Source organism: Musa acuminata, chromosome BXJ1-11 (genome assembly GCF_036884655.1).
Source record: "Musa acuminata AAA Group cultivar baxijiao chromosome BXJ1-11, Cavendish_Baxijiao_AAA, whole genome shotgun sequence".
Taxonomy (NCBI): Eukaryota; Viridiplantae; Streptophyta; class Magnoliopsida; order Zingiberales; family Musaceae; genus Musa; species Musa acuminata.
Window position 1 is genome coordinate 21,308,719 of NC_088337.1, and position 25,524 is coordinate 21,334,242.

The 25,524-nt window shown below is 38.8% G+C and overlaps 1 protein-coding gene across 8 annotated transcripts in view; it reads right to left on the reverse strand.

Moving 5' to 3' along the window:
• LOC135583326 (chromatin modification-related protein EAF1 B-like) overlaps positions 1-23,054 on the reverse strand; it is a 38,510-nt gene extending 15,456 nt beyond the window's left edge. The window contains exons 1-22 of one of the 8 annotated variants that reach the window (XM_065089984.1): positions 22,861-23,054; positions 13,298-13,515; positions 13,160-13,214; positions 12,948-13,045; positions 12,359-12,843; positions 11,367-12,265; positions 11,165-11,284; positions 10,689-10,946; positions 7,852-8,004; positions 7,530-7,610; positions 6,239-6,296; positions 5,571-6,163; positions 5,432-5,497; positions 5,075-5,132; positions 4,749-4,945; positions 4,330-4,383; positions 4,170-4,250; positions 3,601-3,738; positions 3,333-3,449; positions 2,826-2,926; positions 2,492-2,710; positions 1,948-2,344 (exon numbers count right to left, since the gene is read on the reverse strand). In XM_065089984.1, the coding sequence (XP_064946056.1) occupies positions 1,948-2,344; positions 2,492-2,710; positions 2,826-2,926; positions 3,333-3,449; positions 3,601-3,738; positions 4,170-4,250; positions 4,330-4,383; positions 4,749-4,945; positions 5,075-5,132; positions 5,432-5,497; positions 5,571-6,163; positions 6,239-6,296; positions 7,530-7,610; positions 7,852-8,004; positions 10,689-10,946; positions 11,165-11,284; positions 11,367-12,265; positions 12,359-12,843; positions 12,948-13,045; positions 13,160-13,214; positions 13,298-13,386 (4,317 nt within the window). In that variant the 5' untranslated portion in view covers positions 13,387-13,515; positions 22,861-23,054. Of the gene's footprint in view, positions 1-1,947; positions 2,345-2,491; positions 2,711-2,825; positions 2,927-3,332; positions 3,450-3,600; positions 3,739-4,169; positions 4,251-4,329; positions 4,384-4,748; positions 4,946-5,074; positions 5,133-5,431; positions 5,498-5,570; positions 6,164-6,238; positions 6,297-7,529; positions 7,611-7,851; positions 8,005-10,688; positions 10,947-11,164; positions 11,285-11,366; positions 12,844-12,947; positions 13,046-13,159; positions 13,215-13,297; positions 13,516-22,174; positions 22,706-22,860 lie in introns of those variants that run through there. The other 7 variants (XM_065089983.1, XM_018820754.2, XM_065089982.1 and 4 more) reach the window with 7 other exon arrangements.
• Between the last annotated feature and the right edge of the window lie 2,470 nt (positions 23,055-25,524).

The window sequence follows — 25,524 nt, forward strand, 5'->3', positions numbered from 1 at the left end:
AGATAATAAGTAGTAATGTTGTGACACGAAGAGAGTAAGAGGTGATCCTTAAGATTTAGTTCTAATAAAAGGAATTTGACATGGAAATTGAACCTAATATCTTGGCATGAGCAAGGGTACTTAGTCGACCCAAATAAAAATACACTTTAGACCTAGGTTCGACGGTGAATAAGTGATAGAACATAAGACCTAGGTTGCATGGGGAATAAGTTATAGAAGATAAAATCTAGGTATCTATACATGGAACAACTGTGGAAGACACATGACAAGACATAGCATATGACATGTTTACTCCTATATTTTGATGATCAATAACTCAACTAATGAGTTGGCAAGATAAATTGTTTTAAAAAAGTTGCAGATTACGGAGTCAAAATGATCTCCGAAGAGATTCAACTCATAGAAAAGACTTCAAGAAGTGTGAAACATGGACAACAGTCTCAAAAAGCCCGAACTGGGCTAGGCCTATCCTAGGTGGTACCCATCAGGCAATGGTACGCACTAGGCCAGGCATTAGTGGCACCTAGAAAATGCCCAGGCAGCAATACCACCTGACAGCACCGATAGCACCAGTGGTGATGGTGCATGGTTGTTCGGCGATTATTCATAGATTTTGAAGTACTCTCACACTTTCTCTCACAGCAAAGGAAGGCTAGGGCTTTCATTAGTATCCCCACCAGCTGAGTGGCCTTGCAGCACAGGAATGAAAGTGAACTCGAGTATTCTATGTGCAAGAGAAGCATGAAAATTCTTTTGTCAAGCTTCTTTGAATTATAAAATTCTTTAGCTCTCTCACACTATTTTAGGTGCCCATGAGGATAAACACAAGGATAGGAGGACTTGGAGACAAATACATATCAAGAGTCAAACTTCTACTTTATGCCTTTGTGGAATGAAACCTGGAAAAGCATTGAAATGTACAATACATATAGTATCTCCTCAAAACAAGTGATGCCACAGTCTTAAAATGTCTCTACCAAGGTTTACAATTTTGACTGTCGGTGCCACCTAGACCATAGAGAAGTGAATCCAACCCTATAGTCCGAGCAGCACAATCAGTATGGTTATCATATCAGGCAATAAGCCCAGTATCAAATGGCACTGAGTAGTTTGACCAGTAAATACTGGCCCATACTAACCAATATTCCCGGTTTCTAGACCTTGGACTCTGCAAAATTTACCACCTCTATTGTCAACATATATGCAACCTAGGACACCTCTGAATGAAAATTAGGTAAGGCCCTAAAGAAATATGGGATATTCTCAATCTGTTGAGAGAATTCTATTAACTTTATTTACTGATGAAGAGAATATATGGGATATTCTCAACATATATGCAACCTAGGACACCTCTGAATGAAAATTAGGTAAGGCCCTAAAGAAATATGGGATATTCTCAATCTGTTGAGAGAATTCTATTAACTTTATTTACTGATGAAGAGAATATAAATATATACAAGTAATTACAAAGAATAATAATGACAACACTTGAATATTCTGCATGATTGAAGAAAAATTAGAAACCAAAACTGCATATTAGTAACAATTATGATAACTGGTTGGAATTAATTGGAACAAAAAAATAGTAGAGGATTAATATTCAAATGTTTGGACTGAAAACTGCTCCTCAAATCCACAGGTTGGCTAAGAGTGCTTATTATCAATAACTTCTTTTTTTATTTATGTTAATCCTAGAGAAAGCAAGCTTTCTTTAATTGATGTTGTCATGTAAGAAAATATGAATTGAACACTGATGATCAATATGAGATAGAAGCTTAAAGTTGACAATCCAAAGCACTATTTATATCTTCAAAATCTCAGTTCTTGTTGGGAAAAAAGTTGAATTCCAATAAATAATTTATTAAGATATTTATAATATGCAGAAACACAAAAAACCACTCCAAAATTATGTAAGAGCAAACTGATGCAAGTAGTCACAAAGCTCACCCGCAACATTTGCAAAGGATCCCGTGGGCGCATCATTGAGTTTCCTGGGCTACATATAGCACTTGGATGAACATTGACAGAGTTTTGCACCCCCTGACCGCCACTTGAAAGCATGCTTCCAGTGGAAACCATGTTCAGCATGCCTGGGGAACTTATTCCTTGAAATGATGGCCTTGGCAAGGGAATTCCTCGATTCACCCCAGGCATCATTCCCATGCCACCAGCACCAGGCAACATTCGGACACTACGATCAACTCCAACTGGTAGAGACCCAGATAAGGACATACTAGATTGTTGAGGATTTCTTCCAGAAAGCATTTGGCTATACTGTTGCATTCTTTGTGGATCATCAACAGGTGAGCTAGATGGTCTTGGAACACCATACCTCTGGGAATCTCTGTGGCAACAATTTTTTATTCTATAAGCACTAGAAGTACATCTCAGAAATCATGTGAGATGAGAAGAATTGGGATATAATCACTAAAAAACCTATTTTTAATATTTGATATGATAGAAGCAAGATGGAGATTCTAGATCTGAATACCTATAAGAGGAATTCAATGGTGCAGAAGATGGTGGCAAGCTGCTAGTTAGGCCCATCCCAGGAGATCCCTGTAACATGGTACTCACACCTGATGTAGGAAGACTCGGAGGCACAGGACCTTGATGGTTCCCGACTCCTAAGCTACCAGCATGAGGCCCCTGATACCCAAGAGGAAAAGCATCTGGGCTTGAAGAGATTGATTCGCAAAAATCAAGTGGCCTGTACATACAACAATAAAAGATGTATGAAATGATTAAGCCTGCAAAGGCAAACAGGTGAACAAAGGTAAAAAATAAATTAGTGACAGATAGCAAGAATGGCCAAATTAGCTTACGTTAATATTCCTCCATTCAAGTTGTTTGGGCATACATGTGAAAGAGCAACCACATGAGAACTATGAGCTGGTGTCGTTGGCTTCTGTTCCTGATTATCATTCTTCACAAAATACAAAATTTCACAAAATGAGGGTGAATCATAGCATGCTTTAAAAAACCAAGTTGCAAATAGGTTTGTATAGAATTAAAAATATGGTAGCATATTTCACACAGTGATTGCTAACCAATTCTCTGCACCCGAAAACTGGAAGCTACCAAAAACCACAAATTAAAGAAACCAGCTAATGGGTTCGATCAAACAATGCAATTTTAGGTTCTAGTTATTAGCAAATTGTCCAGTCTGCATAACGTTTCCGAGTTGCAGCAAATTAAAGAATAAAAAACCATATTTAGCCGTTTAGCGCATATAAGCAAATTGAAACTAGACAAACGAGATATGATGTTATCATGAATATAAAAAAAGTACACAAACTAGGCACTAATACAAGATTAACCAGAAAAAGGACCTGACGGCTATAGGAAGACAGTTTCTGTCCAAGCAAGATAATCTTCTCAAAATGTGCCTTCAGAATATCCTCTTCCATTGGTCCCTGAAGGCGCTGAAACAATTGTCGTGCACTTCCCTGATGTGCATTACAAGACAAATAATGTTAGATAAGTTTGACAAGGACCAATCTACAGCATAAGTAGAAGTTCATGCCTTCAACAACCAATCAATAAGAAAAAAGGAAAAAACAAAGTGCATATCTCAGAAGCAGTAGCACGAGTTCTTGCCTTTGGAATGCCAGGTAGAGTGGATGGATAAGGTTGGGATGAACCAGAATCTTCCGTGCTGTCAGCCCCATCTCCGGCACTTTTGTCCATCAAAAATTTGTGCCGCTCTTTGCATTCTTTAGGCTTACGGAAGATACACTGACATACAGATGCATTATTATCATGAATCCATGAAATAAGGTAGAAAGGATTTGTGAAAAAAGTAGAATTTTCTAGTGGTAAAATGAACTGAATAAAAGAAAAAGAATGAACCAGGAAACACTATTGGTCTTGGAAGACAACTGTTTAAGAAAGAAACAATAGTGACAAACGACAAACTTTTTCATGAAATTCTTTGAATGAAGATAAAAAAGGGGAAAAGTTTGTACACAAGTGATAATGTAAATAAACCAAACAGAGAACTGAAATTTAAAAGGTAAAATGAAAAAAAAATAACATCATGATTCTGATCAGGAAGACCTGAAAATCAATAAAAGAAACCAACCATGCAAAAACATTATTATAGCAGCACGATATAGGATTCATGCAAAACTGGCATCTCGAGCATGGATTAAAAAACACGGATTCACCTTGAACTGGAGGGTGCTGTTGATTGCATCACTAACTAGCTCCCAGTTTGGACCCATATCATGAACAAGGACAACAAGTGCCTGGTATAAGCATGACACAATAATCAAAATACATTTTAGATGACAAAGATAACAATGCAAATGACAACATCAAAGCAACCTGGTCCTCAAAATTTGACCATAGACTTCCAGATCCAGACTGTCCAGCAGCCATCTGCCACATGGAAGAAGACTTTCAGGAATCAAAATTAATACAATCATCAAGCTAAGTATGGACAACCAACTCATTTCATGTCATATTTTCATAATGATGCGAATAAAAAAAAGTTTTTTTCCTTTTTATTTTCTCCACTATGAATACTGGACATCTAAATAGAAGATACACACTGGAACTAACTTTACCCAAGTACACGTCATAAACACATAGACAAGTAGGCATTGAACTCCAAGATGAAAGCATAAGATTTAAGAACCTCAGTGAATCCTGAAAGACCTAACTATACTCTGATACAAATGATGCTGCCACCAAAAAATCAAAATGAAAAACAAAACTATAAAAAAAAGAAAAAAAAACTATACCTTCAATGCTTTACTTTTTCTTACACGATCCCGATTAGCAATAAGTTTGACGAGCTTATTTGAATTGGACATATTACTCATCTGGGAATCAACCGGTGAAGGCAATGAACCGGCCACAGGGGTAAGTGCCTCAAGCGAAGCCTCCAGCGGTTGCTTCAGAAGTTTTGGCTTCTTGGCAGCATGTTGACCGTAAACAACTGTAACCATGTAACAAAGATCCCTTTTTAGGAAATCTCAATGTAAAATAATGAAAATCATTTGTCAAATAATGTGAAGTATTTAAATGATCTTATATATATAACAATAGTCAAACTCAAAGAAATTACCAGTGCCTCCATTTGAGTCAAAATTTTGTGACTCCATTCTCTTCTTAACATGTTCCTTCTGAAACCCACAGGGAAGCATATAAAATAGAGTAAAAATAATAATCACGCACAGGCCTTGACATACGGTACTTATTCTAGCAAAATAAACCACACAGCAATAGAAAGAAAAATCAGATCGAAAACAGAGAATAAAATATCAGAAATGACAGCTACACAAGACATTAAACACCCAGAAAAACCAAGTAGAAGAAACACTCTTGGAGGAACTCAAGACCTACATGCGATGCTCCCTCCCTTAAGATGTGGCATCACAAAACCTTGTGAACTAATTAATGGCATATTGCAAACACAAATTACCTGTTCATGCTGAATCACAGGATCAACATGCAACCTTTGGTCGTACGAGCACCCCTGGATTGAAGCCTGATACATTACATAGTATCACTTTACCCAAAAAAAAATTGCAAAAAAGATGCTCAAGCACAAAAGTCTTTACCTTTCCAGGAACAACTAAAAGATCAGGATCAGTCAGGTTTAGTGAATTCTTGTAGCCAAAATTATTAGGCTTCTTCTTCTTCTTTTTAGATGTTGAGGATATTTCATTACCATCATATTGCAATTGCTTCTCAAAGTCCATTGTAGACCCAACCCCTAAGTTTTTCCTGTGCATATATCCACCATGCAATGAATCCTGGTCATCTTGGAAAGAACTTGTGTCTTCACTTGATACATCTGTTTTAGTAGTCACTTGCAGGGGCCCATTAACTCCACAAGGATAAGGACTGACAACCCGTTGTCGAGTAGCTCTCTTTACACGTTTTGTCGGAATTGAACCAACACTAAAAGTATTTGAAGTTCTTTTACCATTCAATATAAAAGGTTGATTTCCTGATTTGATTTCCAAGCGAGGTTCATGAGACAAATGGGTACCACTTTCATTGAGTCTTGCAACAGTAGATTTCTGTCGCATGTGTTTTTGCTTTTTGTGAGAAAGTTTCGATGACAAGCCACCTTCAAAAGTTCCAGGAAGGAGATAGGTGCCTGTTTCACCTTCATCCTCATCATATATATTGTCCTGAGTTCCACCTGCTTCAGAACATATATACTGTGAGAAGCTCTGCATGATAAAAATCAAAACGAGAACTTGACAATCAGGATGATTACCTGCCACAGAATTGTTAGATGTCTCACAATCGTCCTGATGCAAAGAGTTACCAAATTTCTGGCATAATCAATCAAATAAATACCTGAGGATTAAACTTTAACATTGAATTTAAAGAATACGCACTTAAAGATGATTTACATGATAAACAAACTAATGCAAATATCTGTCATCCATAATGAAAAAAATTTATCACCCATTTGGAAACTCTGAGATTGTGTGTCAAACGTCTATGAAAACATAAGCAAAAATATGAGGCAGCAAGTGTTTGCCCTCATATGTTTCCAAATGAGTATGTTTTCTTTAATAAGTCTTGTGTTGACAGGTAGTAGCCTTCGATGAGAGGTAACGAGGGACTGTACAGCTTGTTTAGATTTTACATGATGAAACAAACTAACAAAAAGTTAGAACAAAGACTCAGGGCCATAGTGGCCTAATTGAAAAGTCATAAGTCCCCTACTTTGGTTCAGATGTATCAGCCAACAAAATTAGTCTCAAGTTAAAAATGTTAAACTACTCATTAAAACGTTCAAGTTATCACATAATCCTACTTGGAATTAGAATGACCATGGCAAAGTATAGAAATGTCGAGATAATTTTAGGTAGTGTCCCTCATGAATATAACAACTGCAACAAATAAAAAAAGGAAAAAAGAAGCTTTTCCCTCAACACACAGTCAAATAAGAATGGTTCACTGAGATACCCCCAACTTATTCAATAAACATTCAATAATTAGTGTAATGTATCAATTATTCATCACCTAATAAATGATATATTTGAGTTATTAATTTGTGATACTATTAGTTCTCTGATGGTGGCAACAAAGAAGTTGATAGGTTTATTGTATAACCAGTCAGATGAACATATCTAGGGTGATGCTCGGCTCCATGTTAAGATTGCTACATTACCAACTAGGTACCAAATGCTTGAGTTATGTAATCTGTCTTCATGCAAGTCAAGGCTCCATGTTTGATCCTTGCCAAATCCCATATTGAAGGCAGCCTCATGCACTGGCCACCTTTTAACTAAAATTTGTTTCACCCAATCCTAAAAGTTTTCTTGGGTTAAGAGCAGTAACATGCGTCCATGCCCATTTTTATCATTGCAAATTCTTTAAATTTTTCTTAGGTTCGAAAAATATTTTCCAAAGATAAATCATTTCCAGTATACCAAGTGTTTTATTATGCTCCTCATAAGTTACATTTGCTGGATAATATTATATATATATAACACCATTTACTGTGACAGTAAAATAAATGAAAAGGGCAATAAAAGACAAACAAAAGAGCTTACTTTGCAGTGCAACCACTGAGACTCCATAGATTCTCTGTATGCCTGCATTGCACCAGGAGGTATTGTGTAGAAAAGACTTTCCTGCAGAAGAAACCAACCAGTATCATATGAAAGCCAAAAAATCAAATGTCAGTACAACTTGCATGCTGTATGCTAAAGTAAGGCAGAACATATGGACAAGTTATACTGACACAATCAAGAAGTACAATAAATACAATACTTGCATGATGTAAGAAGACTTTCCATAAGTAGAATTCCAAGATACAGCAAAATGTCATACAAAATATTTTCTCTACATGATAGGAAAGAATCTAGTTCATACTTCTGAAAGTGGATCTTCCCAAGGTATTTTTAAAATGGTTGCATCATTTTGTCTCTTGGGAGCAGTTGGTGCTTCAGCCAAGATGGCATAACTTGCTGTGCTGCTATTATGTTTCAGGAATTTAACTGCATAATCCAGTACAGAAACTCGACCCTACTCAGAAAAAAAAAAACCATATCAGACATCATCCAGGAATAATCAATGTAAATGTTAATTGTCTATAGTCATGCATCTATGAAGCACAAGCATTTAAAATGTTTGCCACATTCATGACAAAGGACACCAGCACTACATAACATGTAGTTCAAACATATAGGACACTTGTACAGTCTACATATATTAGTAATAATGTACTGTATACATATTAGACACTTAATCATCCACATTAGACTTCAAGGTATCGAACATTGACTTGTGTGTAATTTGGACTTTTGACTTCCTCAATGTTTATATGTGTGTACCTAGTAATTTTGTGAAAATTTGCTACTTCTATGAATGGTTGCTATGCTTCTTATAAGTTTTATTTATGTTGATCATAGATTGTCTACATAATACAAAGTATAAATTTACAGTAACATATAATAATATACATGTATCACTCGTGGCCATGCATGTGGTGACCTACTTATATAAGATTTGTCATGTCGGCGTGCCCATATCATGTCATTACAATGTCTATCATAGGTTACAATGAAATGCTTCACATTCCAATACAACTCTGATTTGGCTATATGCACCTGGTACATGGTGCCCATACCAGCTGGCACAGACCATTATTTCATGGTGTAATAGCCAACCAAGATATAGACCAAGCAGCTCCATCCAATTTGGTCCTGTATGAACTGTATTACCAGTAAACTTCATCATACCAGGCTTATTGGGTGGTGAGAGTCTCAATTTGAACCAGGTGGTCAGTCTATCATCTAACATCGGCCGCCATTTTTTATTATTGACAACCATCATTTTTTTTTTCTTTTTTTCTGCCTCTCTCTCTCTCTCTCTCTCTCTCTCTCTCTCTCTCTCACTCTCTCAACCCGGCTCTCTTTCTCACCCTCTTCATCCATGCTGCATCACCACCTCCTCCACCTCCATTATCTCTAGCAGAAAGAGCTGCTATGATTAATTGAACAGTGATGTTCAAGAAAGATAATTGACAATAATAAGGGTGCTGCAGAAAAAGAACAGGACACTTACAAACCTTTTTTAAAAGAAAATAGCAATCAGTGTGCTGTTATACCAATAAACAGCAAAGAAAAAGGATTTAGAGTAGTAACCAAGAATGACTAGGGAATGACAATGAGAAGGGTGAGGTGTCAGGCCATGAGCAAGGCAAATTGAGAAGGGTGAGAAGTATCAGACAAGAACAAAGATAAATTCATAGTTAATCAACATAACTAGGATGCTAAAATGGAGAAAACTGTATAATAAAAGTTTTACTTCTCTAATCCATAAAATCACATCTTCCAAAACTTAATTCCTGATCACTTTAATCTCCCAGCCAGTTTAGGTGTACCGTAGTTCTAAATGGGACCCTTATAAGATTTCCAAGGCAGACATTAAAAGATTAGCACTAAATCATCTGATAATCCCAAGAAAATAACAACATAGTTCCAAGCTTAATTTAGCTCAACTTAATGAAACCAAGACTTCAATTGCTTGCAGCCATTACGTCCCTCCAAAATAGACACATTTCATAAAGTAGATTAACCCACACCCAAGATTGCCAAGCCATGTAGCTCAGCCAAACAAAACCTCATTTGTACTTCGAATGAATCATGTAACAGCACAGGAAGATAAGAACTTCTAGGACAAGCACAACATATTTCACCAGAAATTATGTAAAATCTGATGAAGGAACCAAGCAGGCTAACCTCCAAGCACCAAGAAATAAGTGGTTTAAAACTACTCAATCTGGCAGGTATGATGAGTTTCCATATCCAATATAGCTATTTTTTTGAGCCATTTATTAGCCAACCTGCAATGTTTGATCCTATGAAGTTTGAGTCCTTCAAAATGCTTTTTGAAGCAATCTGACACTCCTGCTACAAATTAAGCATCAAAGCTGGTGAAACAACAAAAAACTTTCTTTTCATCCTAAGATGCTAAAATGGTCATTATCTACTAAGCAATAATTATGATCATAGATATTTTACCAATACAAAAAAGCTAGAATCCCTGAAGAGTGAAGTGTTGGAAATGAACATCCACATAAGGGTAAAAAGGATCAAATATTATGGCAAACTTTTCATAAACTAAATTCACAATTTAAAAGCACTAAAATGTTTATATAATTATAAAGATTTATGATAATATAAATCCAAATGGGATAGAAAAGGAGGCAAATCCTAGTGACACCATTAAAAGAAGGACAAGCCATGGGTGTTGAATAGTAAAAATACAATTAAAAATTCCTCTCTTGTGACACTTCAATAAGCATAGACTATAAGCTAGAGGAGAAGAATTATATTTTGACAAATTTCAAGTAAATAAATAAAAAACAGAATCAGAAATTGCAAGAAATATAAAACATGCAATCAGATTTTCACAACATAAATATATGTGGATTATTTTTTGTGAAAATATAACTATTCTGTTATGCAAGTAAAATTCACGAAGTCCAACAATCTGAGAATAGAAAAACATACAAGAAAAACAACCCAAAAGATATTCCGAAGTAAACATGTAAAGTACAACTTAACTGAAAGTAGAAAGATGTCAAAAGCTAGCTTCTGCAACAAGATAATGTTCAGAGTATTAAGCATGAACCATGTCATCCCTACTCAGATTCCACTTCCATAATATTACCAACATAAGAATATCTAGTGCCAATTTCTAACCTGGTTTCTCTCTACCTCAGTCCCATTGACATTTGATAGCCTAAGCCTATCTGATTCACACTTGTCATGCACTGCATTAGGTGCCATGTCACCAGCATGAATGACCTCAGCTTCATTCCAGAAATGCATAACAGCCTTGGCCACACTTCTAGCAACATTTTTCTGCTTGCGCAATATGTTTACCTGTTCAAACTTTTCTTGACCACAAGAAGCCCATCGAGAAACTTGGGCAGCAGCTGAAATCTTCCACAACCTCTCCTGTTTACATACAATTAGTTAAGGGATAAAACAGAAGAACGAGGAAATAGGCAAAAAAAAATAACAACTAAATCAAAACACGTGAAAAATGTAGAAACAAACTCAACAAAAAAACATAGGTCAAAAAATCTAAATGTGAACCACCCATTGCAAATTTGAATCTACAAAATAAAAATAGACAACATAATCAAATCCTGTATGGGGAGTTCATACTGGACCTGCATGAAATCATTTGCCATCCATGCCATTTCCTCAAGCACAAAATCCCAATGACATTTTTGTCGCTTCTCTGAACTTTTATAAGAGATTGACAGCTCCGCAGCCCTTCTAAGCCTTGCCTGAGAAAGAAAATTGATAGGAACTTTCATGATAAATGTTCTCATTATTTGGAACATATTCCATTAAAACATCTGAACAAACCTCTATTAATCTGGCTTCTTTTAATGTAGCATCTTCATGTGCCTTTTTGTGATCTAATGCAGAAGTCTCAAGCTCAGTAGTAGATGCAGAGCTCCTAGACACAAGGATGGCTTCTGAAGACTCGCAAGTTGAGGAAACCAGAAAGCTTGCTCCTATACCAGCTTTCCTTGTACAATTTGAATCACCTACAAAGTTATTCATTTTCTTTTCTGCCTCACAAATAATTTCATCATTCAGCTTCACAAGTTCAGAGTTGGTTATAGGTGTGACTTCACTCTGCATCTCAGTTCTACTGTCACATACTTCATTATTAATCTGAACAACTGAATTGTTGACGTCTGGTTGAACTGACCTAGATCTATCATTAGCAGTAATGGGGACATCAGCATCAACAGGCTTATTTTCTTTCAATGTGCTGTCATCTGGCATGGACCAGATTCCTATATTTGTTTTCTGGTCTTTAATGTCTCCATTTGAACTACCATCAGTCCTCAACATCAAAGACTGATCACCGTCAGTATTTTCATGAATGTTACAAGTACCATCTACACAAGTATTTGCCTCTGTGATATCTGCATTTAAGTTTTCAGTAGTAGCATTAGCAACAAAAGTTTTATGACTCAAATCATCATCATGATCGAAACAATGTGTACTTTTTTCTGGAATACCACATTTGTTGATAACTTCAGCACCGCACGGATCTTTCTTACTCTCATTAAACTCCAGAGGGTTGGATGATAAACAAACTGAAAGAGCATCATCCTTTCCAATAATATCACAGGATTGTGGTAAGGTACCATTAGAAGCTTTCTCAGCAAAAGATGAATGTCGATCGCAGATGTCATTTCCCTGAACATTTTCAGTAATCTTGAGTTCTTTTCCACCCTCAGGCAGTCCATCTATCATCATGTCAGCACAGATGTGATTATTTTGCACCAAATTCAGCTGCATATCGACTAGACCATCTGTATTTAAAGCCTTTGGTATAATACCTTCCGGGCTCGCTTCCTTTGAGTTTGAAATGGAAGATACAGCATGGTCTTCTACTGGCAGTCCTGATACAGACCCTTTTGTAACCCTAGGACAAGGCATGTAGGAAGACATAAAGGATGCTTTATTGCCATGACGAGAACTGGAATCAGTTAAACCTAAAGTGGCACAATCACGACTGACTCTGGATCTATTACGCCGGGCATATGCCTGACTTTTAGCCCCAACACGGAAAATAACAGAGTCTTCTGTTTCTTTCACATTATGAGAACCATCAACTTGAGAAGATTGTTCTGAAAGAACAACACTACCTCTTTTACCTTTATGTTTAGCATTTTTCTCCCCATGCTTGTTGTTTTTCCCATCCAAAAGCAATAAATTGTCTCCAATATTAGGTTCACGACCAATAGAACCTCCAGGTCTCCCACTGCTTTCAACGGAATCTCCATGTGGTGAAGAAGCCAATGTGAAGCTACCTTTTGCTTCACTGTCAAGCAAAACCACAAAAAAAAGAAGCATGAAAGATATTAGAAATTTATGTTTAATAGTAAACAGATCTTTTTTTAACTCCAATCGGTCAATGAACAAAACCTGGTAACATATGGCTCAGCAAGTTGATCTGTATAAGAAGTAGATTGTACACTGCCTGAAGCTGCATGACTACATTTAAAATCCAATGGATTCCCCCCCTACAACAATCAGAAGAAGTTGACAACATAAAAAAAAATGTTGAAAGGTAAAAATCAAATTGATAAAATCAGCAGGACAGATCAACAAGCACTAAGATACTGATGTGGAGTTACTTTCTCAAGAAATTTCAATTCCCTTCTACGCTCTTCACGTAAGTCAAATTCTTTCCTGTAGTTATTACAGAAAGTTAAATAAGTCTTGGCATCTAAAGACTGCACTCATAACATAAATTTGTGTCATTATCAACATACTGAAGTTCAGCCTGTGCCTTCTCGATTGCTGCATGACGTGGGGAAGATTTGGTGTCTACACCAAGTCCACAATCTACAACACCTCCCATGGGCGTGATCTCTGCATTTAGCAAAAGAGAAAACCTTGGGCTATGCCTATGCGTACTTGTATCTCATGCCTTTTGGCGCATCAGGAAAGAAATAGCTCAAACAGTAGTTCAGACATTTCCACAGAAGTTCTGCAAACCAAAAGAAGATTAATGCCAAAGATATGTAAATAGAAAAAATAAAAATAAATGATGATCCAATAATCACAAGCAAAAGAAAAAAACAAAGTGCCAAAGGCTTAAATACCTATAGATAATTACAATAAACTATAAAGAAAAACAAGTAATATTATATCCAAAGAATCCAAATGCACACATGTAGTGTATTGTTCTATATTTCTACCGTAGGACTAGCTAACTGCCACATAGTACATAGTTCAATGGGATAAATCTAAAAGGCTCGCCAAAAGGTTTGCCATAACTACGCAACCCACAGAATCTACAAACTGATGAGATATAGAAAAAGTGTAACTTCTGTTCCACATCAGAAAGGTAAACAGGGATACCTTAAAGGCTATGTAATGATCTCAAGATTCTTGGGTTTTGGCATTCAGCTAATATTAGCTTATGGCCAGCAGAACAAACAGATTCAGACTGCATGAACCAATGAACTAAGTTTGCTCTGATTTGCTACTTTGAAATGAAGCCAGCATGCTACAAAAATATAGCACGCTATCGAGAATGTACTACATAGAAAAAGCATGGAAAACACAGATCAATCATAAAATATTAAATTGGATTCCTTAATCTTATAATCTTATTTGGACATATAACAATGAGATAAATGGTTAAGTTATATGCTATCGGTTTTCATGTACATTAACATGTAGCTCAGAACACATACTTTTGCAACTCAATGCTATGAATGAAACATAACAATCACACTAATCTAAGTAATATGGGCAGCAATTGAAGCTTAAATCCTCAAAACAAACTCAAATGTTTTACAAAGCAGCAGAAATCCAAATAAAAGGAAGCAATAAAGTTGTTTAAAGCAAGATTCGTAATTTTGTACCCTACTAGAGTATCGAGTTCAGTTCGGTACAGTACGAGTATACCGAGCTGTCACGGACAAACTTTTAAACAAGGTGTTTGATGTAATGCTTATATCTGTCCATGTCTATTGGCATGTTCATGCCTTGTACAACATGTAAAGGGGCGGCCGAAGGCTTAATAGTCCCATTTTAGTTGGGTTGGTGGCCTCTTTAGGCTTGTAAATAAAGGTTGTGTCATGTAGACACGTGCGAGAGCTTTTCGGTCTGTAATGGACCATTTTACCCTTTGTTGTGCCACTGTTCAGAGCTTGTAAAGTCTGTTTGTAATTTGCATTGTCTATGAAGTGTTTTTCGGAGATGTTTGCTTGTGGATCCCGTTGGAGGCGTTCTCTCTAACCCGTTCTCTCTTTTGGTGGTCCTAAGGGACAATGGGAGGCTTCGGGGAGGCTGACCTTTGCGGACGGACGCGCGAGGGTGCCGCACGACTTAGGCAAATCCAGCTAAGTCCGTGTCATATGGTATCAGAGCGGGACAAGCACTCATAGAAACACTTGACATGCAAACGTGGGGGACCTAGCGGGGCTGCGTTGAGGGCAGTCAGCAACGCGCGACCGTTTGAGGGAAAACGGGCATGGAGATGTAGGGAAAAGAGTCGCTCAGAGGAGCGGGCATCTGAAATTGGCATTCAGAGGAATGGCCAACCCTTCGCGCAAGAGGCACCACGAGAACAGGCAAGCTTGGAAGAATTTGGAGCGCACAAAGGTTGGGATGGCTGAGTTTGAGCTACGGCTCAACGTTGACAACTATACTTGATGGTGCTCTAGGCAAGCGAGGCGCTTGGCAAGAATGAGACCATGCAAGGTGGAATGAGTTGCGCAACGACCAAAAGAGTTATGCAAAGCTCACAGAGGTGAGGGGAATTGCTAACTCGAAGAATTTGGTACTCATGCATGGGCTTGTATGCGGACGACGGAATGTTCGTGGCCATCCCAAGGCGACCGAGACTCGGCGCCATGGAGCATTGAAACTTTCTCTTTGGCAAGCGAAGGATACGTCCGTAGGAGGCTGAAGTGTGCAATGAGTTCAGCATGTTGCTAGGCCTTGAGGGGTGCAGTGGGGGCTGTATTGACGTGGAGTCGCAATCTAGCAAGTGCGTTTGCAGGAGGCAGAACAATGCACAGTTTGTTCAGCAGATCGGAGTAGTCCAAGGGGATGGTGGTCTCCGAAATGAAGAGAGATGTTGCTCCAACGGGATAGTTATCCAGGAGGGATAAGTCCCGGCTCTCCAGAGGGAGAATCATGTGAGACGGACCTCACATGTTGAGGAGGAGTACCTCACAAACAACAACTCCACGAAGCTCGATGGACTGAGCAAGCGGCGAGGAGTTGTCGCATGATCTCGCTCGAGAGAATGCATTAGTGGATGCATTGCGAGATCAAGTGGGGGAGCGACCTGAAGCAACTTAAATGAAGGCACACTTGGAGTCGATGTGGAGATCGGACTCAAGGGAGGGCTGACCTGTGGAATGGTGGGCACGAGGGCCACCATCGACTCAATGCGAAAACGAGGAGCGGAGCAACTTGGGCGTAACTTGGTGAAGTACCCAAGCCGCATGAAGGGAGCCAGCAGAGAAGTTGGAACATGGAGCAGAAGCACAGTGCTTTCCTTAGACAGAGGTCAAAGACATGAACTCTTGCAGAGGCAAGAGTAGGATCATGTTGTTCCATGGGTCCTTCATTCTGACGGAGCGGACTCATCTTGCATGGTGCCAAAGACGAAGGGAGCTTCTAGGCACATGCACCTTATCTCGGAGGAGCATTTGATGGAGGAACTAAGGCGACTCAATTTGCGGAGGCGAAGTTGGGTTCAGAAAGCCTTAGCACGGGGCAAGAGGACGCAGAGGCGGGTACTCTTGAAGAATATGCCACAATGTTGCCATTCAAAGTTGCCATGAAGGAAGCAGTGCGCAGCGGAGATTGTGTTGGTAGGGGCAGAGGCCCAGGATCCAGACAATGGTGCACAAATTACAGTGAAGTCGGTGGACTTCGGGAGCTACTAGGCGACGGACTGTCCTAGAGCGGTGCTTCATCTAGGTGTGACCCAAGAGTGGGTGGATGAAGGTCGATTGCCAAAGGAGCGAACAAAATCGAAGGTGGAGGAGACCCTGCGATGTATTGGCAGAGGCCACACATGGAGGGTTCACAATTCGAGTTTATTCCACAAGGATCAGAATGCAATGGAGATGTCACCAGGAGGCGACATGGTGCAGTGGATCGTGGTGGGACAGTTCGTGGCAATGCGATACACACGACAGAGTCCCGGGAGGGACTAGATCATATGGAGGTATGATCGGGAGCTACTGGGAGCTCCGCTTTGGTGAACAACACGACGGCAAGAAGGGCTATGGATTCAAGGAGTGAAGGCCATGGTACCGCAGAGGCGGGTCTTCCGGGCGTGCACCGAATTTTGCATCGGATGAAAACCTTGGTCATCAGCATATGGGGGCTGGGTTCCACCAAGGGAAAAGTTCGAATGCAAGTACCAGTGAGTCCCATGAGAGGGACTTGATCATGCAGAGGTATGATCGAAGCAGCTGGAGAGTTGGACTGCTCCAGAGCTCATATTCGCTTAAGGGAGCCCGACAAGTCAGAGGACAAGGTCGAGTAAGCGAACGTTGTTACCAAGGAAGCTAAGGAGAACAAAATCGGTGCAAACCCTACAATGTGATGGCAGAGGCCATGCATGGGAGTTGCAGTCTGTATTTCCATCGACCAAACAGACTGCTTGGAGAACACAGAGGTGTTGAAGCAGGAGGTCGAAAGGGGCGAGGAAGCGACGACAAGTCCAGAGGGACTTAGCTACCCAAAATCAAGCAATCAGTGAGAATGGAGGTGGACTCAGAGGAGTGTCACGAAGGCATATCTACTGATTGTGAAGAAAAGGGATGTAGATGCGAGGCGACGGATAGTAGGGCCATGGGCATGGCAGCGCCATGGTACCGCAGAGGCGGGACTTCCGTCAAAGTCATTGATCCCTTGCTCTCACGGAGGGAGAGCGCTTGGTCGTGAAAGGGGCCGAGGAGGTGGAGCATGCAGAGGCAATCTCCAAGTACCGAGACAAGGCTGAAGGGCAGAGGCCAAGAAACTTCGTAAGACCGGTGTCAACAAGTTTCTCATCAAGATAGCCGTAAGTGAAGGACTTCGGGTCATGCAAGAGTGCACGACCAAGGAACGAAGCAGGCAGTACGTGGTGCTGTACCTTTGCTACTCAGTGGAGTAGGCGGCAGGGTTGATGGAGAAGACGGTACAATCCCAGAGGCGACCTCATCTATCAGAGAATTACTCCAAGTTGGGGTGAAAACTTCCTGCATTCCAGAAGTTCAATGGCATTGAGAAGGTGAATCACAGTAGCTAACTCAACGCAAGGAGTGCAAACACTTCAAGTGCTTCAGAAGTGTGAGCAAAGAGCAGGCGAAGGCCAGTAACCAGCTCGATGCATGAAGTACAACCTCGAGGAGGCGGGCGAAGTCAAGTAACCTTTGCCTTCTCAACTCTTAAGAGAATGGGCGAAACCGAGTACCCCAGTTCTCTTATCTATCCAGCAGAGGAGCTCTGCACAAGTTCAAAGACCCTTCGAAGATAATGGAAGACAATAGTTGTCAAATCCTCACCAACGGTGATCAGTGCTACTGAGAGTAGATTGTCCGCTTCATTTCCCAACGAAATGCCAATCGAAAGCGGAAGTGATGCGAACCTACTTGGATGTGACAACTAACTGAAAGAAGAGTCAATGAGCAGATTTTGTGGAGGAAGGACCCAAAACTTCAGAAGTTTGCGAGGCGATGCTCGTTAAAGCTCCAACAAGCATCCACCCAGTTCAAGCAGCATGTGGAAATTTTGAGAAACTGGCGCAGTAAGAATGGTCTTTTCCTTCATTTGGTGGATCCGCAGGAATCAACGAGGATCAACACAACTCAGCCAACCCCACACCAGAGTCAGAGTCATTGGCGAGTTGAAGCAGCATGGCGGATCAAAGGTTCGACTACTCAGAAACAGCAGCGGAGAGCAGCTGGGAACCAGGAGGCGCATTGCAGCTGGAGCAGAAGATTGAAGACTCAGCAAAGGCGAAGAGTTGCAGTGTTCACAAAGGCTTCGACGAGGACGTCGAAGGGATAAGTGGGGGAGAATGTCACGGACAAACTTTTAAACAAGGTGTTTGATGTAATGCTTATATCTGTCCGTGTCTATTGGCATGTTCATGCCTTGTACAACATGTAAAGGGGCGGCCGAAGGCTTAATAGTCCCATTTTAGTTGGGTTGGTGGCCTCTTTAGGCTTGTAAATAAAGGTTGTGTCATGTAGACACGTGCGAGAGCTTTTCGGTCTGTAATGGACCATTTTACCCTTTGTTGTGCCACTGTTCAGAGCTTGTAAAGTCTGTTTGTAATTTGCATTGTCTATGAAGTGTTTTTCGGAGATGTTTGCTTGTGGATCCCGTTGGAGGCGTTCTCTCTAACCCGTTCTCTCTTTTGGTGGTCCTAAGGGACAATGGGAGGCTTCGGGGAGGCTGACCTTTGCGGACGGACGCGCGAGGGTGCCGCATGACTTAGGCAAATCCAGCTAAGTCCGTGTCAGAGCGGTACGCTCAGTGTATATATATATATAATAATAATTTTAAAAAAATAAAATAAAAGTTAAAAAATACAAAAAGGGGTAACATCACATCGTTTCTTCTCCCCACGTGGGGAGAAGAAAACCTCGAAGCCTCAGCGATGTTGCCGAGGTTTCTTCACGGGAAGTTTCTTCTCCCCGCAAAGCCTTGGCGACGTCGTCGAGGTTTCTTCTCCCCACGCCGAGGCTTCTTCTCCCCGTGTGAATTAGGAGAAGTCACCGACGATGCCGAGGTCTCCCCGCAAAGCCTCAGCAACGTCGCCAAGGTTTCTTCTCCCCATGCCGAGGCTTCTTCTCCCTGCGCGGATTAGGAGAAGTCGTTGACAACACCAAGGCCTCGTCGCCTTAGACGAGGAGGAGGCGACATCTCATCTGTGGCGTCCAGCAAGGGAGGGCGGCGACGAATCGAGATCGTCGAGGGAAAGAGGCGTCGAATCTCCAGGTTCTCCCTTTTCTTCTCCCTCTTCTTCCTTTTCCCTTGGCTAATACCGCCCGGTAGCAGGCGACAACGGTCGACCGTCACCGACCGATTTCGGATGGTAACGGGGCGAAAATAGCACCGGTCAACGGTACCGCTCGGTTGCGGGCGGCTTACGTACCGATCTGTTGGCGGACCCGTACATACTGCTCGGTAGCGGGCGGCTTACGTACCGATCTGTTGGCGAACCCGTACATACCGCTCGGTACGGGTGATATCATTCAAAATTAAAAACCATGGCTTAAAGGAATAAATTGACCAAGTAGCACATATGAAAGCAATGGACACGTTATAGAAAATGAATACAACTATGTGCTTGTGAAAATAAAATTTGATGCACCACTAAAACCACAAGTTCATAGAATTACTACAATCTCACTATCAGAAGAGACATTGTTATATAAAAAAAAAATGAATAAAAAATATGGTTGTTTTCCAAATGTATTTTGAATAATAAAAAGTAGGAGCGAGAAAATGTGACATTTTGTGTTACCTATGTGTATTCCTACATGATATTTTAACTAATCAACAATAGGAGAGAGAAAATGCAACATTTTGTGTTACGTACACTTATTCTTACATGATATTTCAACTAATCAGCAACAGGAGAGAGAAAATGTGACATTTCCTGTTACTTATGCTTATTCTTGCATGAGATGGTTAAAAAATGCAAAAATGCTAAATTAAACTATATAAAGTAATTGGGGCTCAATTTTCCTATTATGGTGCATAAGAAAAAAGGTCGACAACAACCATCAGTATGGTTTCAATTTATAACTTTGGGATCCACTACATGGATCTTTTCCTGCCATTTGAGCTGGAGCAAGAGCAATATTACTGGTCAACCTTAGAGAAATCAAGTATCTTTTCTAATGAATTGTTTTAGGCCTTCCTCTATTCGCCAACCCTAATTGACTCATCTTGTTTAGTAGTTGCATCCATAGGCCCCATTTGAAGAAAAAGAAAAGGAACAAATGCAGTGGAAAACTTATGTAGCTACAGATTTATCTATCACAAATGACACAAGAGACTAGCAAACTGAGGCATGGAATAGCTACCTCATAAGTTGGTGAAACGTATGGATGTAGCCAAATTTCAATATAACAAAGCTCTACATCAAACGAGAGCCCTTTTAAAATTCTTACTGGAAAAGAGTTAACTTCTCACACTTTGTTGACCAGTTAATCTGGACAGTAGTCCACCAACAATCATGTTTCCAAGGAATAGCATTAGAATGTGTTAGAAAATAAAAGGAACAATCTGGAAAGGAGGCCCCAAGATTTCAAGAAAGAAGTTTTGTCACTAGCATAGTTCCCACCAGCATCACTCGAGTACTTTTGTCAAGTTCACAAAGGACTTGAGCTAAAACAGGCTGACCCTTTTCCCATTTATCAAGAATGGCTAAATATTTATATGATGCTTCGCTCAAGCTACCTCATACCTACCATGCAAGATTGTTATCGGAGGATATCCAGTTGGTAACCATAAATGCTTATGTTTGGTAGCAAGTTAAGTCCATTTTAGCATATGAAATCCACCATCACCAAAAGGGTGTATGCAATGCATGAACGGTGTCCTAGAACACAATCCATTTTAGTACAGCATATGCAGTGCAAGAGACTCTCACCTATGTGGGATCTAGGTAGGCTCAATGTACATATCCTTATCTCTAAATATAAAGAGGTTGTTTCCATGACTTGAACGATGCCCTAGGTTGCAAATTCACCATCACCGTTAGGGCTAAAAGACAGAGGACTTTATGAAATGAAAGAGGACTTCCCAAGTCAAGAGTAAGATGAGACCTAAAGATGAGGAAGATCGGGCCACAACATAGAGTAACTCTTATATTATAAAATTGGCATAAGAGATGCCTAGCGTAAGTAAGCATAAACACTAAATTCTGTGCCACACAATGATTACAAATTGAGGCAGGAAATTTCAAGATCTTAACTGACTTCAAAAAATGAGTTCTAATCATATATACTCCATAGAAATTGATATTCCCAGTTTCAGAACAAAACTTTTCAAACATTAAAATTACTCGAAATCTTCACATGACTTTCCATACAAAACCAACTACCTAGTGTCTCACATGATTGAAAATGCCATAACACATATATTTCATTAAAATTCTTTTTCAGAGTATCATTAAGCATGGCGCTAATCATCATTATTGCTTCTTAACACATCAAACTTTCATTGCTAAGAATCACTACAACTAACAACAAATCCGCATCGGCTACCTAGAGAACAGCACAAATGTTCCTTATCAAAATAATTGATTTTTACTAAAAACTCATCGTCAACTGTAGGATGATAGACAACCATTGACCAATGTCAGGAGCAAAATGATAACAAGCATCCCCATGCATTGCATCATGAACCAAATTTGCTACCTGACAACATGCACAAACCCTTTTCGATTACAAACAATAAAACATTCAGGACACAACCTGCATTGTCACTTCCAAACGCAACTAGCACTAGATAACAAGTGCAGTTGCATAGATCCAATCCTAACAACTAACAGCACATGAACAAAGCGAATCAGGCGCATTCGAGTCCATCAAACAGATTTTTAATCACTATTAACCCAATTCTGAGGTATAAATTTCAGAGATTAGGAGTTCAAAACAAGATCTTTGCACCCGTAAATCACAGCAGAGCCAAAAAGGAGGACCTTTGCAGGCCAATTGAAGATCTCCAATCGTGCAGTCCAGTAGTTCAGACGAAGGCCTTCCTCGTAGGAGGTGGGAGGGAGGAAAACAGCGTTATCTGGCGTCGAGCAGGGTTCACAACAAATCAGAAAGGTCAGACAAGTATCGAGAAGAGAGAATTAAGAGCGGATAAGGGGGATTAGGGCTAGTGCTAGGGTTAGGGCTTGGAGTTGGAAGAAAGGCAAGAAGCCGCCACTAGGGTGTAAGATTGATGCTAGAATTTGGCAGTGCCCGAAGGAATTTTCGGAGAGCAAGGAAGAGAGAGAAGGAAAAAAGGGTTCTTCGGATCGAGGCTTAGGGTTTCGCGATCGAACTCGAAAGAGGGGAGGGACGTCGCGAAAGATGCCATGGGAGAGGAGATGTAAGAGGAGCTCGCAGATGGTTCGACCGGACCGGTTGAGGGACACGGTTCGAACCCAAACTCGAAGAGCGGATTCGGGTTCTGCGATTCAAACGGGTTTAAAGGGGCAGAAACCCCCAAATCCAAACGGGGGAGCGTGCTCGTGTGATCAGGAACGGGGAGCAGAAACCCTAATACCCCACCCCACCACCAAATCAAACAACGAGGATATGCAGAAATCAAAGCAGGATGCGATGAAGAGATCATGAGTACCTACCTGATTACGCTTCTTCTGTCCCTCGACGACGAACTCCAGGGAGACGATGGTGGTGGGAATGGCACGCACCAGATCCACCCGCCCGCCCGTCGGCCTTCTTCACGTCGTCGCCGTCGTAGTTGCCACAGGCAAGAGATGTGACCGAACGATGAACTAAGATTAATGGTTGCGGAGGGGATTATGCCGATTTGGGAGACTGCTTGCGAAGCTCCAAGATTTAACAGGGCGAAATGGAGACTGCTTGCGAACGCGGGTGTCGATAGGCCTGAGAACCCGAAACCCGGATCCAAATAAGACCCGTACTTTTTCGGGTATTAATTGTTTTACTTATAGGATAAATTTCCTTGAAAAATCCCCTAAATTCATTTTTTTCAGAACATGTTTTCATCTTTTTCTCTGCAAAGTCCTCAGTTTCAAAAATGACAAAAGGTATCTATTACTCCTTTGTCTTTTTTAAATTTATTTTATTGAGTGAACTCAAAATTTATAAATATAGATATTATACCAATAATAAAGGAATGACACAATTATAAGTTTCTAATTTCAGTTTAAATTGATAAAAATAAAAATAAATAAAAATTATATACTTTTAAGAGCTGAATTAATTGAAATTAGATCTTTTAATAGCTAAAAATAGAAGAAGAAAAAATTATCAATTAGGGTTTCATTAGATATTTTCAATGTTTCATAAAAATTTCGAATATATGAGCTAAACTTCTTTCTTTTTTTTTTTTTTATGAAACGACGCTTTGTGGGAAAAAGATAACCCCATTATCGAAAACAGTAAAAATCATATCCCACCATTTTAAAAAAATTAATCTTTAGGAAACCTTGTAAATAACTTATATGTCTAAATAACCATTTTTTTATATTTTTAAAGCATTCAAATAAGTATATTTTATTTATTTCAGCCCTTTAAAAGTGAAAATTTGTAGCTTTTTTGTTTACCCAATTTAAGGTGAATTTATAATAACTTTGGTAAAAAAAAACTCGAATATTATTATATAAGTTTTTTAAGATTTTAAGAATATAAAAATATTTTTGAAGACATGAGTTACACTGTTTTTTAAGATGATTAAGTATTTCTTGGCCTTATTAAAAATATATAATATCATTCGAAAATAACATAACTCATGTCTTACTTTTTCTTAAAAAATTTCTCAATTTTTTAAGAAACATTTTAAACAACTTATAAATGGCCAAATTATAATTTTTTTCTATTTTTAAACCATTAAAATAAGCATATTTTATTTATTTCAGTCTTTTAAAAGAGTTAACTTATGGTTTTCATTTATTTTACTCAATTTAAGATGAATTTACCTCAACATTGAGATAAAAAACCATTCGAATATTATTATGAAAAGTATTATGATGTTTTAAATTAATTAGTTCAATAAAATGGGTTTGAAAAACAAAAGGAGTGATTGAGGGTACCTTTATTTTTTTTAAATACAGATCCTAATATCTCTAATTTAGAAAATACGTAAATTATTCCTTCTCTATCATCGTCATTTGTCGTCCGTTATTTATTGTCTACGAGGAAAGAAGGGGAAAGGAAAAAGGGAAAAAGCAACGATTGAGAAGAAGGGGAAGATAGGAACGAAAAGATGAGGAGTAAGGGAGAAAGGAAGAAATGTAGAGGAAGAAGAAGAGAGATGAGAGGATGGGTTCGAGAGAATGAGAATGAAAAAAAAAGGAGAGAGAGAAATATATATATATATATATATATATACGGGGAAGGAGAGGAGAGGTAAAGACTGGGGTAGGGAGAAAGGGCGAGCGGTGGCAGCAATGAACACCACATATGACAACAAAAGTGGAATAGAGGAAATGAAAGAGAAAGGATAATTTGGAAAGTTTTTGAATTAATGGATATTTTTTGAGGAAAACTAATATGGGATAATATTTGGGAAATACCCAAAATATAAGTGTTTTCTATAAAAATCGATATATATATATATATATATATATATACACACACATATATATATGCTCATAAATAATCTTAGTAAGTTAACTATCATTAGCTAAAATACTAACAAACTAGTATTATTTTATCTTTTTTCATTAAAAAAAAGTGTAAGAAAAAAACCTCTAATTTTATCTTTTTTTCCCGCAACACCTTGTTTTTATCTTTTTTTTTGGGTAAAAAAACCCATATTTGGGCAATCCATTGTCTTTTCTTCTCCTTCCTCCCTTTTGAAAGTCATTATATTGAACCAACTCATTCTATTGAACCACCAATTATTTCAATTAATCAATATATTTAATTTAATTAGTTTAACTAGCCCAAAACTTAAGTAAATCTAATATAAATGATATTTTTTAATTAATAGAATATAAATATAAGTTAATATTAAATTTATAAATGTAAATATTCTAAAATATTAAAATTATGATAAAAAAAACATAAGGGTACAATTACAAGCTTTAAGTATTGAAATAAAAAATATTTTTTAAGGTATAAAAACAAAAAAAAATATATAGATTATTTATATCAATTCCAAGATATCTACATTTTTAAGATTTTTTAAAAAACATGAGATACACTAGATAGGACCCATAAGTACTATAACTCTATCTAAAACAATGTAACTTGGATCTTTATATATTATTTTCTTAAAATCTCAGAAAATATTAGTAAATAATATTCAAGTTGTTTAT